At 40.0% G+C, this 13393-nt stretch overlaps 1 protein-coding gene across 2 annotated transcripts in view; it reads right to left on the bottom strand.

Moving 5' to 3' along the window:
* Positions 1–2339: 2339 nt before the first annotated feature.
* Positions 2340–13393, bottom strand: part of ERCC6 (ERCC excision repair 6, chromatin remodeling factor) — a 74875-nt gene continuing 63821 nt past the window's right edge. For both annotated transcript variants that reach the window (XM_045567837.1, XM_045567838.1), the window contains 9 exons: positions 13106–13321; positions 12555–12665; positions 12026–12145; positions 11458–11552; positions 10053–10198; positions 9254–9967; positions 4750–4954; positions 4065–4143; positions 2340–2926 (listed from right to left, as the gene is read on the bottom strand). In XM_045567837.1, coding sequence (XP_045423793.1) covers positions 2510–2926; positions 4065–4143; positions 4750–4954; positions 9254–9967; positions 10053–10198; positions 11458–11552; positions 12026–12145; positions 12555–12665; positions 13106–13321 — 2103 coding nt within the window. In that variant the 3' untranslated portion in view covers positions 2340–2509. The remainder of the gene's footprint in view (positions 2927–4064; positions 4144–4749; positions 4955–9253; positions 9968–10052; positions 10199–11457; positions 11553–12025; positions 12146–12554; positions 12666–13105; positions 13322–13393) is intronic.

Genomic DNA, 13393 nt, shown 5'->3' with positions numbered 1-13393 from the left:
CTCTAGCCGAGCAGCCATGTGTCTGGGTAAAACTCAGGAATTTTATCCATCATGGAAGAAGGGCAAGACAGACATTATAGCAGCATCTGTGCCACCTGTTTTTCTAAATGCATGGAAACTAGCCTGGAAGAACACACACCAAATGTGGTACTGTACTTAGCTCTGGAACAGGAGCAAGACTGGCGTAGGGGTGGGGAGGTGGAGTATTGCTTGAAATTTTTTAACAGTGATGGTATATTCATGTAACTAGCTAGGGAATTTTTAAAAATTTGACAAAATTTTAAAATTCTTTATTTGTACCAATATATCATGTTAAGTACATTAAATCTATCTACATTGTACAAAGCTTTTAAAGTTCTAAAACTTATATTTTCTCTAAATAAGTTACTCTATATTGTTAAAAACCAATCTACTTACAGCATTGCTTTCCATCTAGGTCGCACAATGACAATGTGTACAGATTTCCATACAGAGACACCACCTACGCAAGGTTGCACGTCAGCGGCAGAACTGAGACCAGAACTGGAACAAGAACCACCTTGCTCTTACTGCATTGTAACTTTGGACAGTATTTTTCACTTGAAGAGAAGGTTACATCTTCTCTAGCTCAGTATAACTTAGATTTCAGACACTATAGATATGATGCCCAAACGTGTCACACTCATGAACTGGGTCCGTACTTCACCCTGAGAACAAAGGGGACACAATTTCCTTACATGCTAATGATTATAAAAATAAAAATAAACAGACAGGTTCCCAGAAATAAACGAGTCATGAGTTTTGACTCCTTTCTCAGCCAAGTACTCAAATTTAAGATTTATTGATCTGTTTAAAAATTCCTTCTATGGCTTCTAAGATAATGATGGCAAAGTTGCCAAAATAATATAATCTTTCTCCTTAAATATATATGAACCAAACTAAAAATAGAATAAAACTGAACAAGCTAGAATCCAAAAAAAGTAGAAAATTCTGGCAAGAACCACGTCTCCAACTAGGACAACTCTGTCTAAGGAAATGATTCTTGGCCTAAGAAAACATCAGGGCAGTGAAAGCAAAACCTGTGTCCTCCCACAAAGCCTCACACAGCCCAGCGCGGCTTCCCAGACCAGACGCCTCCTCTCTGGGTCACAGGGAAGAGCAAACAGAAGATCTGGACACAGCTGTCCACTTTAAGCCTGAGCAAGATGTAAAGAAATGGCATGAGCGGAAGACAAGCACAACACAGAAAAATGAGAGAAGAGAAACAGCAGCCGGAGAAGACAAACCCAAGAAACAAACTACACTGTGATGGCTACAGAAGAAATCGAAAGAATACAGTGAATTCAACAAAACAAGACTTCAGAGATGAGAGAATAAAATTACCATAAAAAGGAAGCAAGAAAAACAAGAATAAGAAAATAAATGGAGGACCAAGGCAACACCATCACACACCCATAAACACATAAGCCACAGTCAGAAACAGAACAGCCTCAGGTGAAAACCACACCATGGAAATAGGAATGAGCATCACAGCGAATGACACAGTGAGTGTCGTGTCACAAAAGTAGGCACAAGATGATGGCAACTGGAGAAGACAACCCAGCAGGAGAGCCAGGGCTCCGACAGGACACGGTCAGCACCCTTGGCAAGGCTGGCTCCACACAGAAAGCAGAAAGGGTCAAAGACCCCCGCCAGCCTGCACACAGAGAGGGGCCCAGAGTGGGGTCATTCCATGGGAACGACACCGTGATGTTAGTGCGCATGCCTTTGTGTGGTTTTATGGACTGACTTTTGGTTCTCCTTGGATTTTTTAACAACACATTTCATTTGCTAAAATCAACAGTCAAAAAAAGATGCCCTTTGCTTAAAGCCATAGTAAACTGAATACACTACAACTTTCCACAAATATCTGTCTTATCATTTATTACCACACTATTTCATGCTTTATGAATAAAAATACCTGCCAATTTAACAGTGCCTTAAAAAGAGGACTGTTTAAAGGCAACTAATATGATTAACAAATAACAGATAAATCTGATCTATTTTTGGGTGGCAAACAAAGTTAAATGTTTAAAAGTTATGTATCAAAATAATGCTGTTATCAGATATTGATGAACTAATTTATTGGACAAGTCTGAATGAATGTAAAACCTATTTTCAGCACCAATAAAAAGAATTCTTTTCTGCTAACTTCCAAATGTGCTCCCTGACAACATCTTTAGGGTAAAGGAACAAATGTGCTCCAAGGAGTAAATGCTTGGTCCCTGATTTCATAACATAATTCAGAGTCCCCCCCCCCCAAAAAAAAAAAATCAATCCAAGTATTTTCTGCTTTAGTTAGCATTATTAAAACTTTTAAGTTTCGGAGAAGAATTTCTTCTTCCTTACAGTTTTAATTTTGAGGTAGATGTCATGCAAAGTAAACATTAAGTGCAGCCAACTTCAGTCAAGAAACATGAATATTAATTCAATTAACAATCAGAAATTTCCATTAGAAAAAGAGAACCGCAAGTTGAGGAAGCAATGTTGTTCAACAGTATTCTGGCTTGAGTTTCCAAATTCCTTCACCACCAGAAGTTCTATGAAAAGTGCACAGATTTCTCAACAGTTCTCGGAAGACACAAGACTGTGACGCAGACAGCTTGGATTCAAACTCCTGCAGTATCTCCCTAGTGCTGGCCTGGCCATCAACATGGGCCTGAAAAGCAATGAAGTTTCTAATTTCCACCAGAAGGTCATCATGTTCTGTGGTGAGCGGGGCAGAAGCCTCCTGAAGGTGCCCACTTTCACTCTCTAACCGCTCTGGAAGAATCAGGTGATTTCTAGCTCTCATTTTAGCCAAGAGTGAAGAGGAGGTGAGGGCCCCAGATGAAGACTCTGCATCTTCTGCTCTTCCGCTAAAATGCTCAGGGACATTACCTCTTCCTTCCTTTTTCATTATGCCATCCTGGAGAAAGAAGGTCACCGCATTGACATATTTCATTTCTAGTTTCTGCTCCCACCTGCTTCCCCCAAAGGCTGTGACAGGCCACGAGATAACACGTGTGCCAGGGTGGTGAGGCTGATGGGGCGAGATGGAGAGCCCATCTAATGCAGCACTCGATCCTCCCACCGTTAGAGAGCACTTCCTAAAAACAATAAATAAATTAAAAGGACAACTGGGCCATGCCCTTTGGTCACCACTTGTGCCCTCTGCACAGTGAGGGGGAAGACAGAGTGGAGCGAGTGGCTCCCAGGCAAGGTTCCTAGGAAATCTGTCTCTAGGAGGCCTGGGACAACTTGCAGTGCTTGTGGGCTTTTCCTGTTCTTCCTTCCAAATGGACCCTGATCTACACACTGTGGATGAGGAACTATCACTATCACAGCTACACTTACTTTCCCTCACTTTTAAGTCTTCATATTCTTTTCCTACCTTACACCTAATGTGAGTTTCCTTAAAACAACACAAATCTAACTTTGCAAGGGCCTCAAATCCCTACTGCTAAAAGCATGTAACATGGGAAGTCAAAAAGTTCTCTATTCCTAAGTATGTTTATATTAATTCAAAATTAGAGTCTGAACCCAGGAGTTTTAACGTAATCCTCTATCAGAAAGACCAAAGAAAGTACTGAATGGTGCAGTCTGGCACAGTTTTACCCACTGAAGTACTCAAGGGCATTGCAGTACTGCAGGGCATTCTAGAACAGGGAGAGAGACGGGCACTCTGCTCTAGCAACTAGTGAATTATAGACAACACTCGAGGTGGCTTTCTGGACCTTCATTCCAGAGGGCAGTGGTCTCTGGAGCTGGCACTTCCCCTCCAGACGGGCAGGCTGTGCTAGCACTGGTACACCTATCCTCATATATTAACCTCTGAGGGCAAAACACACGCTGCCACAGATCTCGGGTTAAAGACTTTTGTCTTTTAGGAAGTTGGGTGGCTCTTTTAGATTCCAATGAAAGTACATCATAAATCAGAGCATACAACACAGTATCAAGTGCCATCATGCGATAACCATTTTCTTCACATCAGAATCGGGGGAAATTGTCATGGTACTTCCATCAAGCAAGTCTCACCCTGAAAAGTAGAAAACCTATCACATTACCTGGTACTTCTCTGCTGGAGACGCTGAAGAAAGATGCTGCACAGAAAATTTAGAATTTCTTTTCTGACCAAATCTACTCCTAAATAAAGAAAGGAATCACAGCAGATTAAATGTTTGCTTTTATGACTTAGAGATCAAAACACTGTTTCAACCACGAACCTCCTGGAAACGCTTTCCCGTGCACGGCTATTCTTCCACGCCGTGCCGTGTCTGCCCTGGCCCAGTTCCTCCACTGCGCTCTCCTGGGAAGCAGCCTCCGCCTCTCAGAGTGAGAACCACTCAATAGCTTCATTCAACATACGATGGAAATCACCCTTTTAGAAAATTACTCTAAAAGAGCATACTGAATAGCAGAGTAATTACTAATTATTGTAAACTTGCTAATTATCTTATTAAAGTTTAATTGTTATTCTGTATCTCCTGCTATTTCTAATAACATCATCGTTCAAACAAAACTGATCACTTCTCCTTCCCATGAAAAGTCACTTTGGAAAAACGGACATGAAAGCAAGTAAGAAGGTAAAATTACAATGGCATTTCCCCAGGTCACCCAAACCTGGCTGACGCAACCCCTCCCCAAGGGACTTTCTATCACTGCAGACACACAGGAGACTAAGCATCCACACCTGCCCTGACCTTGTTTTCAGCTAGCCTCTCACAAGCACTGCAGGCAGCACTCGCTTACTTTAGTCCCGCTGGTGCACCAGAGCTTCCCCTGTGGCCAGTCCAGGTGGGAACCCCAGACACTGCTCCCAGACACCGCTGACGAGAGAGCCGCAGTGCTTTCAAGGCGTCCTGGGCCACTCGATTGGCTTCTGCCTCCACCAGCACGTAATCCGGGCTGGCTCCATCCATAATGGCATCGTGTTTCATGACGCTGTGCACACCCACTAACAAGAAGGAAAATAGCGAAGTGAGATTTCAGTTTATCCACAAGATACCTTTCTCCTCTGTAAGTCTCGTGTTGCGGTAGTCAAAAAATACTGAACATTCTCAGCTGCTACTTACCAAGTGGCTATTACGACCCAGGAACTTCACAAATGCCATTGCTATTCATACTTGCCACTACCCTAAGGTTTTATAATAACTGAAGCATAATATTTTAATCACAACTTTAACACTTAACCTCTTTCTTGCTACCTGGAAGGGAAGCAAAAACCTTCTATCAATGAACTTTTTCATGAAAGGAAAAATATAAACCAGAATTATAGAATTTCTAAAAAACAATGACCATGAAAACACTACATACCAGAATCACTGAGATACATTTAATGCAGTGTTAGTGGAAAATTCAAAGCCTTGAATACTTGTATCAATAAAAACAAAAGAATAAAACTAAATGAATTAAAATTCCAAGTAAAAAAGTTACAAAAAGAAAAAAATTAAGCCCAAAACCCCACCTAAATACAACAAAAACAAAAGCACAGCAAGAAAGTAATAAAGATAAAAGCAAAAATTAATGAGGTAGAAGATAATCATGGATCTAATAAATAAATCATATTTCTGGTTTATCGGGGAAAAATGTCACAAAACAGACAACCCATTAGCTTAAAAAATTTAAAAACAAAAACAAATTTATAAAATTATAAATGACAAGGGGGAAATTATCTTGAAATAAAAGCAAATTTTTAAAACATCATTATAAGAGCATTTTTTACACTTGTATGCAAACTTGAAAACTAGACAAAATACATAATTTCCTAGGAAAACAGACCAGTAACTATAGAAGAAATAAGAGAAATTTACCAAGGAACTACCATACAAAAAATTATCAGGCCCAGAGAGTTTCACAGAATAATTCTAACAAACCTTCAAAGATCAGACAGTCCAAATGCTACATAAATTCAGACAACTGAAAATGAAGGAAAACTTCCAAATTCTTTTTATGAAACAAGTATAATGTTGACAACTAACCCTGAAAAAAATAGTACAAAGAAAACTACAGACCAATATAACTTATGAATATAAATGAGAAAATACAAAATATGGCAGCAGACAAAATCCAGCTGCAAAGAAAGCATAATACACTATAATCAAGTAGAAGTTACGAATTAATGTTGGGAATTCAAGATTCGTTCAATATTAGAAAATCCATTATATAATAAGCCTAAAATGGTTTATTATCTCCATAGATGTTATGTCTATAGATCTTGAAAATGCCTTTGAAAAATTCAACATCCATGCCGATAAAAACACTCAAGAAATTTGGACTTGCTTGATACTTCCTCAGGTGGGGGGAAGGGGAAAATAAAAATTAAAAAAAAATTTTTTTTAAATTGAAATTAAAAAATGTAATAAAACATATACCTTAGTCTTAACACCAGACTCTTAGGCTGGGCGAGGCGGCTCACGCCTGTAATCCTAGCACTCTGGGAGGCCAAGGTGGGAGGATGGCTTGAGGTCAGTAGTTCAAGACCAGCCTGAGCTACAGCAAGACCCCGTCTCTAACTAAAAATAGAAAATTTAGCTGGGTGTGGTGGCAGGCACCTGTAGTCCCAGCTACTCGGGAGCCTGAGGCAGAAGGATTGCTTGAGCCCAGGAGTTTGAGGTTGCTGTGAGCTAGGCTGAAGCCACGGCACTCTAGCCTGGGCAACAGAGTGAGACTCTTGTTTCAAAAAATAAAAAACCAAAAACACCAGACTCTTACTCAGTGGGTAAACAAATACCGGAAGCTATTTTCACCAAGAATGGGAAAGATAAGATGTCCATTATCTCCAGTATTTAATATTAATTTCATATTTGCCAAGTGCAATTAGAAAAGGGAGATCAATTAGAGACATGAATTGAAAATGAAAAAGTGAAATTTTCTTTTTTAGTCTTTTTTTTAAATGATAGCATACCTAGGAAACCCTACAGAATCAACGATAAAACTTAAACAATAAAATTCAGAAAAAATAAAAGGATATAAAATTTATCATACAGAAACTTATAACCTATCTTCCTACTCACAAACAATAGCCAGTTAAAAGATACAATGGTGGGAAAAACTCCATTTACAATAACAGAAAAGATAAAATACTTAGGAGTAAACCCAAGAAATATGTAAAGCCTACATGGAGAAAATTTATAAATACTCCTGGAAAGACATATTAGGCTTGAACAAATATAAAGATATCCCTTGTTCTTACCTAGAATGACTCAATAACCATTCTCCCTGAGTTAATTATACATTTAATGCATTCCCAATACAAATACTAACAACTTTTTATGAAGCTAGACAAACTGATACTACAGTTCATATGGAAAAATAAATGTGCATGAATAGTTAGGAAAACACTGAAAAGGCAAAGCGACACCCTACTGAAGAGAAAAGACACTGAAATCGTTAACAGTTTGGTGCTGCAACAGGAATACACAAAGCAGGGGATGGACAGGAACTCCAAAAATAGACCCAACTACCTATGGAAGTATATGATAAAGGTGGCATCTCAAATCACTGGGGAAAAATAAATCTTAAATAAATGATGCTGGAAAAGTTGGGGAGTTATTAGAAACAATATAAAATCCATACCTCATACTCCAAATACGTTAGAGATCTGAATGTAAAAAACTGTACAAGTGGTACAAGAAAACATGGTGAATTCCTGTATTATCTACACGTAGAAAAGGGTTAGCACGATGACTCCAAATTAGTAAGAGGCAAGACTGATAAATTTGATTATATATATTTTAAAACCTGTTTCTTAGGCAAAAAATCACCATAAGTAAAAAAAAGACAAACTATGAGAAAATATCTGTTGTATATATGAAAAATAAAAAGCTAACATGCCTAATCTATTAAAAAAAACTCTTTAAAACCAAGGGGAAAAAGAAGACCAAAAACCTGATTTGGAAAATGGGGAAAAGACATGAACAGACAACCTTCCTCACAATAGAATGTTAATCACCATTGGCAACCACTGTAATAAAAACTGGCTAAGGAAAGAATTATCAATCAATGTTAAAACTAATGGATAAAAGTCTGCTGTGAAATAGGATATTTACAGTCTTAAAGTACTTTCCTTCAAAGTACAAATTAATTAAAAAGGGAAAAATATTAACTCTTTAGTGTTGAGAAATTTGGCAGAACCCATCTTAACAGTGATCTTAAAACCTACACTCTTAGCCACATAGGACAAACCAACAGCATATGTCTCCTGACAGCCATACTGAGTATGGCATAGCACCACTCCCGTGGTGCTCCTGCTAAAATGCCCGCATGAGTGCACATGCGTGTGAATGATAAAGCAAATGCTGAAACATGTTAACAACTGGGGTCAAGGATACAGGAGAGTTCTTTGTACTATTCAAACTTATTGAAGTTTGAAATTATTTCAAAGTAAGAAATTAACAAAAAAATGTAACAATGCTCAATAAAAGTCTTTCTGAAATGCCATACATAAACCTGCCTTGTTAAACTTAGAGTACCATGAGCAGCAATCTTCGGGTAACACAAGGCCGTCACACTGTGAATGAGGACTGCTAAGGGCTGGACAAGATGACACTTCCATGGACAGCTAAGCTGTGCAGGGCTATGTGTCCTTCATGGTCTTGAGCTCCTAATTTTTCTCCCTTGGTATTAGCTATTCCGCTTTCCTACTTCTAGGATGCCTGCCTCTAGCCACACTCCTCTCTCTCTCCCCTATGATCTGTCACTTTAATGTCCTGTGGTTGGAAAAATCAGGTAAATACAGCATGTAAAGAAACTGCCTATTAATATTCAGGTAGTACACATCTATTTAAAGCACTGCACCCACCCTATAAGTGGCCATAAGTGAAGTACTATTGTTTTCCTCACACCAGCCACAAACATTAACTCAAAATGGATCAAGACCTACATGTAAGAGCAGAAACTGCTAAAACTTAGAAAAAAACATAAGAGTAAATATCCATGACCTTCATTATGCAAAGCCTTCTTGGGTATTGCAATAAAAATACAAGTGACATGAGACCAAAAAATAGATGAATTTACCTTCGTCACATTAAGAACTTTGTTGCTCACAGGATACCATCAAGAAGGTGAAGGTCTTCAGAAAGAGGGCTAAATACAATTTCCAAAATGTCAATACATTTCAAATCTGAGTTTTTGAAAAGAAGTACTGCTGGCTGAGAACCCACTTTGCACCACCAGGTACAGGTGGCTACTGCTAGGAGCAGCCCACTCATTTCTGTTCCTAGCACCCCTGTGGCACATGCAGCAAAATGATTACCTGATTTTTTGAAAAGTTTTTCCAAAACATAATCATCATTGCTCTGTTCCTTGGCCTCACTCCTGTTCTCTTCGTCTTGCTTCTGGTACTGCCTTTGCTTCACCAGGTGTGGAATCCGAGTTCCTTCAAACCTGGCGTCTCTGCAATGCTTCGAGTTCCTAGGCTTTTGCTTTCGTCTCGCATGTTTCTCCACGGTCTCTGCTTCTACCACACTCTGATGTTTTGTTTTTGACTTATGCTTGTAAAAATTATTTTCCATTTGTTCACTCTCCCAAAGAGGTTCCGTCTGACCCTGGCAGCTTTCTCTCTCATCAGAAAGACTCTGCTTTTTATCGACACTTTCCTCACCAGATCGCCTGGATATATTGGATATATTGTCGATTCCTGGAGAATGTGAACATTCCCCATTTCCACTAATCACTGCTGACTGCCCTGGTGTGGACACCGCGTCTGTCTCTTCTCCAAGCCTACTGCTGCTAGTTACAGCACTACTCATGTGAAGGTCACCTTTCAAAAGATCACCTTGATTAGAAGTCACTGCAATTACTTCGGCTCCTACAGCCTCAGATTTCTTTTCAGATGATGTGGCATCATTTGCAGATGTAGTAGAATCAGGGAACTTTTTGCATTTTGGAGCATCATGGTTTCTTCCAAAGGATGTTTGGATTTTTCTTTTTAAATGGCGTTTGGGTGTCTGAACATCTGAACCAGTTCCTGTTAAGAGGAAAAACAGTTAATATTATACTGCATAATTCTTATATAATTGACTAGTTCAAATTAAGTAATTTTATGTTAATACCTGCAAAAATTGCACTTGTTTCAGTGCTCTGGGATACATCAGGACTAGTCAGAGTAAACAGCTCATAAAGGTCATTGGATTTGAAAAATCGCCTTTGTTTTGGATCTTTTAGCACTCTATTTGTCAAAAACTGCTTGAAGATTTGTCTAAAAAGACAAAAATCAAACTGGTAAAAAACAATGTTTAGCTCTACCTCAAAATTCAAGTTATAAAACAATATAAGAGAAATATGATAGCAGCTGCACAAATGGCTAAATATTAATAATCCCCCAAACTTTCAGTCTTGGAAAATTATAATTTAGAAAGTATATAACACTTCAGTTGGTCTTGCATGTCTTACAGAACTTAAATTGGAAATCACACCTTATTATTTACACCCAGTAAGCTTTTTCAACCTCCAAGATCCATCACATTTCAAGAAATACCCTTTCACACATTCATGAGACTTACAGCCTCTCAGAGCTGCAAGGAGTCGGCCTCTCTGACTCTCAGACCAAGGGTGCCAAGCCCTGCCCGGCCCTGCTTGTGCTGGAGCCCAGGAAACTCTTACCTCTCTTACTTCACTCTGACCTGTCTCCTCCAGCTCCCACCTGCCGGTCCACTCTGCTGAAGCCCCACACCATCGTCACTCTTCACATGTCCACACAGCAGCACTGCCCCCTCCTGTCATTTATTCCCCAGGCTGGAGCCTGTATCTCTAACAGGAAGCTCTCCTCTCACAGGATTCAACTCATCTCCCGCCCTCTCACAACAGGCCCTTCAAGAACATGTAACATTCCAGGAGTGGCCTAGCACACAGCAGAGAGCAGGGAGCTTCCTGTGGGAGCTGGACTACAGCTCAAGAACAGTCTTCAGTAGGGAGGAGGAAAAGCTGGCAATGCCTTGGCTCTGCTGTTGCAGTTACTAAGGCCTAAAATCCCCTAGTCATTGTAGAGAAAGAGGAAGAAATGGGTGTCCCGTCAACTTCCAAAGGGCATCAGAGTCAAAAACCACCAAGACACCCACATGATCACACCTGCATGGTATGTGCAATTAAATGCCAATATGGTAGCATTCGCTTCTGTCACCTTTTAAAATTTTTTTGAAAGTGGCACAGTATAGTAGGTAGGAACATTTTCTCTCAAAGAATAATTAATATGAAGCTCACATATAAGTGGTCCTTGAAGCAGAATAAAGTACAAAAATTATCAGGCTCAAAGACATTTCTTAAAAACTCACAATAAGCCATCTAAATTTATTTTAATGGGAAAGAAAAGAATACAAACCAAAACCAAAAAACTGTTAATACGTCCCTTAAGTTACAGTAACTATTACTCTAAGGTGGAAAGACTTTTAAAACAACACTTTAAAAAAATTCCTGCTCAAAACTCTGGTCGCAGAGTAGACAGTGGCAGCCAGTACTGACCGGTGGTAGATCTTTTCTTCAATGGTGCCCGCAGTCAGCAGCCTGTACACAGTCACCTGCCTCTTCTGGCCTATTCTCCACGCTCGCTCCCGGGCCTGCGGCAAAGAGACATCTCAACAAAAGCCCTTCCCAGCAACAAGTACCTCTGACTAAAAGGAACAAAGATGGCCAGTTGCTCCTACCCCCAAGGGCTATGAGGGAGATAAGCAGCCGACTGACAGAGACAGAACTGGGACATCTCTACGGGAAACAATGTTTATAACCTTGCCTACGTTCCCTTTACCCCAAATCCAGGAATGGATTCTATGCACAAACTGCTGACTGTTCCTGCCTGTGGGACCATGAAGGGCGTCTTCTTTCATGTTGAAGAACAGGAAACAACCAAAATGTGACTGCACACTGAAGTCAACTAGAACATCAAAGGACAATCCCAAGTGCTAACCATGAAACCACATTTCTACTACATACGTATGTGCATATGTGTAAGTATACCTATACATATGTATGCACATATATGTGTGTCTGTATATACAGATACACATTCTTTTTTAAAAAACAAAAAACAGACCTGCGTGTCTGTGCTTGGGTTCCAGTCAGGGTCATAGATGATGACTCTGTTTGCCCCCGTCAGGTTAACGCCGAGGCCGCCCACCCGAGTGGTCAGAAGAAACACAAATATGGATCTGTCCTAGAGGCAAGACACACAACACTCAGCATGCACATTTGCAACCAGTGACAGCTCTTCACACACTCCACACGTGGAGCCACTGTGCTGTTCCCAACCCAAGGAATGGTTACGCCTAGAGACCTTTGGTGAATCGAGAGCTCACCTCATGGCTCTTACTTTTAATATTATATTAGCAATATTCTAAAATTGGGTTTTCAAGAAGGAAAATACATGATTTGTTTAAACACACATGTGCATGCATGCACCTCTCAATAATCCAAAAATGCACTGAGTTAAAAGTAGAAAGTCCCCCTTCACGCCCTACCCAAGCCCAGAAGTAAGCACTGCTCAGGTGGGTATGGGTGTGCTCACGCCTGTCCCTCCACGTACAGTAGCATCGTGTGACTCCTCTGTTATGTTCATGTGTTACCTCATTGTATCTTGTAATCAGTGGTTGTCTTGAAGCTATTGTGGTGGTACCATCCATCTTGAGGTAGGAATACTTTTGGGCTCTAAGGAATACTTCAAGTATGTGCAGCATCTGTCGGGAGTTGGGGGGTAAGAGTTTTCACATCAAAAACACACTCCCAGTGAGTGCTTCTATGTTTGTGTCACCCCTTCCCCAACAGGCCTATGTTAAAAGGGGTTTCTTATTATAAGGCAGATAAATATACTGTTATAAGAGTATTTTTGGTATTTCCTTATGGTTAATTCTTACAGCTTTTATAAACAGCCTGAGCTCAGGCCCAAATTCACTGGCACACCAGAATCACATGGTGACATTTTTTCAAAAAGTCAACTTCTGGACACCACTAAAGAAAGGCCAAATTCCCAAGGCAAGGAAGTCTACAGGCTGCCACCTGAGAATCTGTGGTAGACTTTCTTTAGAATCATTATTTTAAAATATATCCTGTTTTCGGAAATAATGAGTGTAAGTCATAAAGAACCCACTTGTCTCCTGCGTGAGGTCTGTACACTCACCTGTCTTGACTGAGAAAATAGCAACACTCGTTGACCCTGCTTGTGCCATATTTTCAACAAAGACTCAACGACAATCATTTTCCCAGAACGTTTCCAGTATCCAAACTGATCTTCTTCTAGTTCATCTTCTGGAAGACCTTTGAGATTCTTGGTACCTCCAGAAAAGAGATCAGGGTGGTTGCAAATTTTTCTTAGGGCAATAAGTCCAGAGAGAATCTATGGCATGAAAGAACCACATGTGTACTCAGATTACCCCAGGTAAAACGATATTCACTCGGGAAAGAAGGA

Source organism: Lemur catta, chromosome 14 (assembly GCF_020740605.2).
Source record: "Lemur catta isolate mLemCat1 chromosome 14, mLemCat1.pri, whole genome shotgun sequence".
Lineage (NCBI taxonomy): Eukaryota > Metazoa > Chordata > Mammalia > Primates > Lemuridae > Lemur > Lemur catta.
Note: the sequence above shows the minus strand (reverse complement) of the source record. Positions and strands in the feature narration are given on the sequence as shown.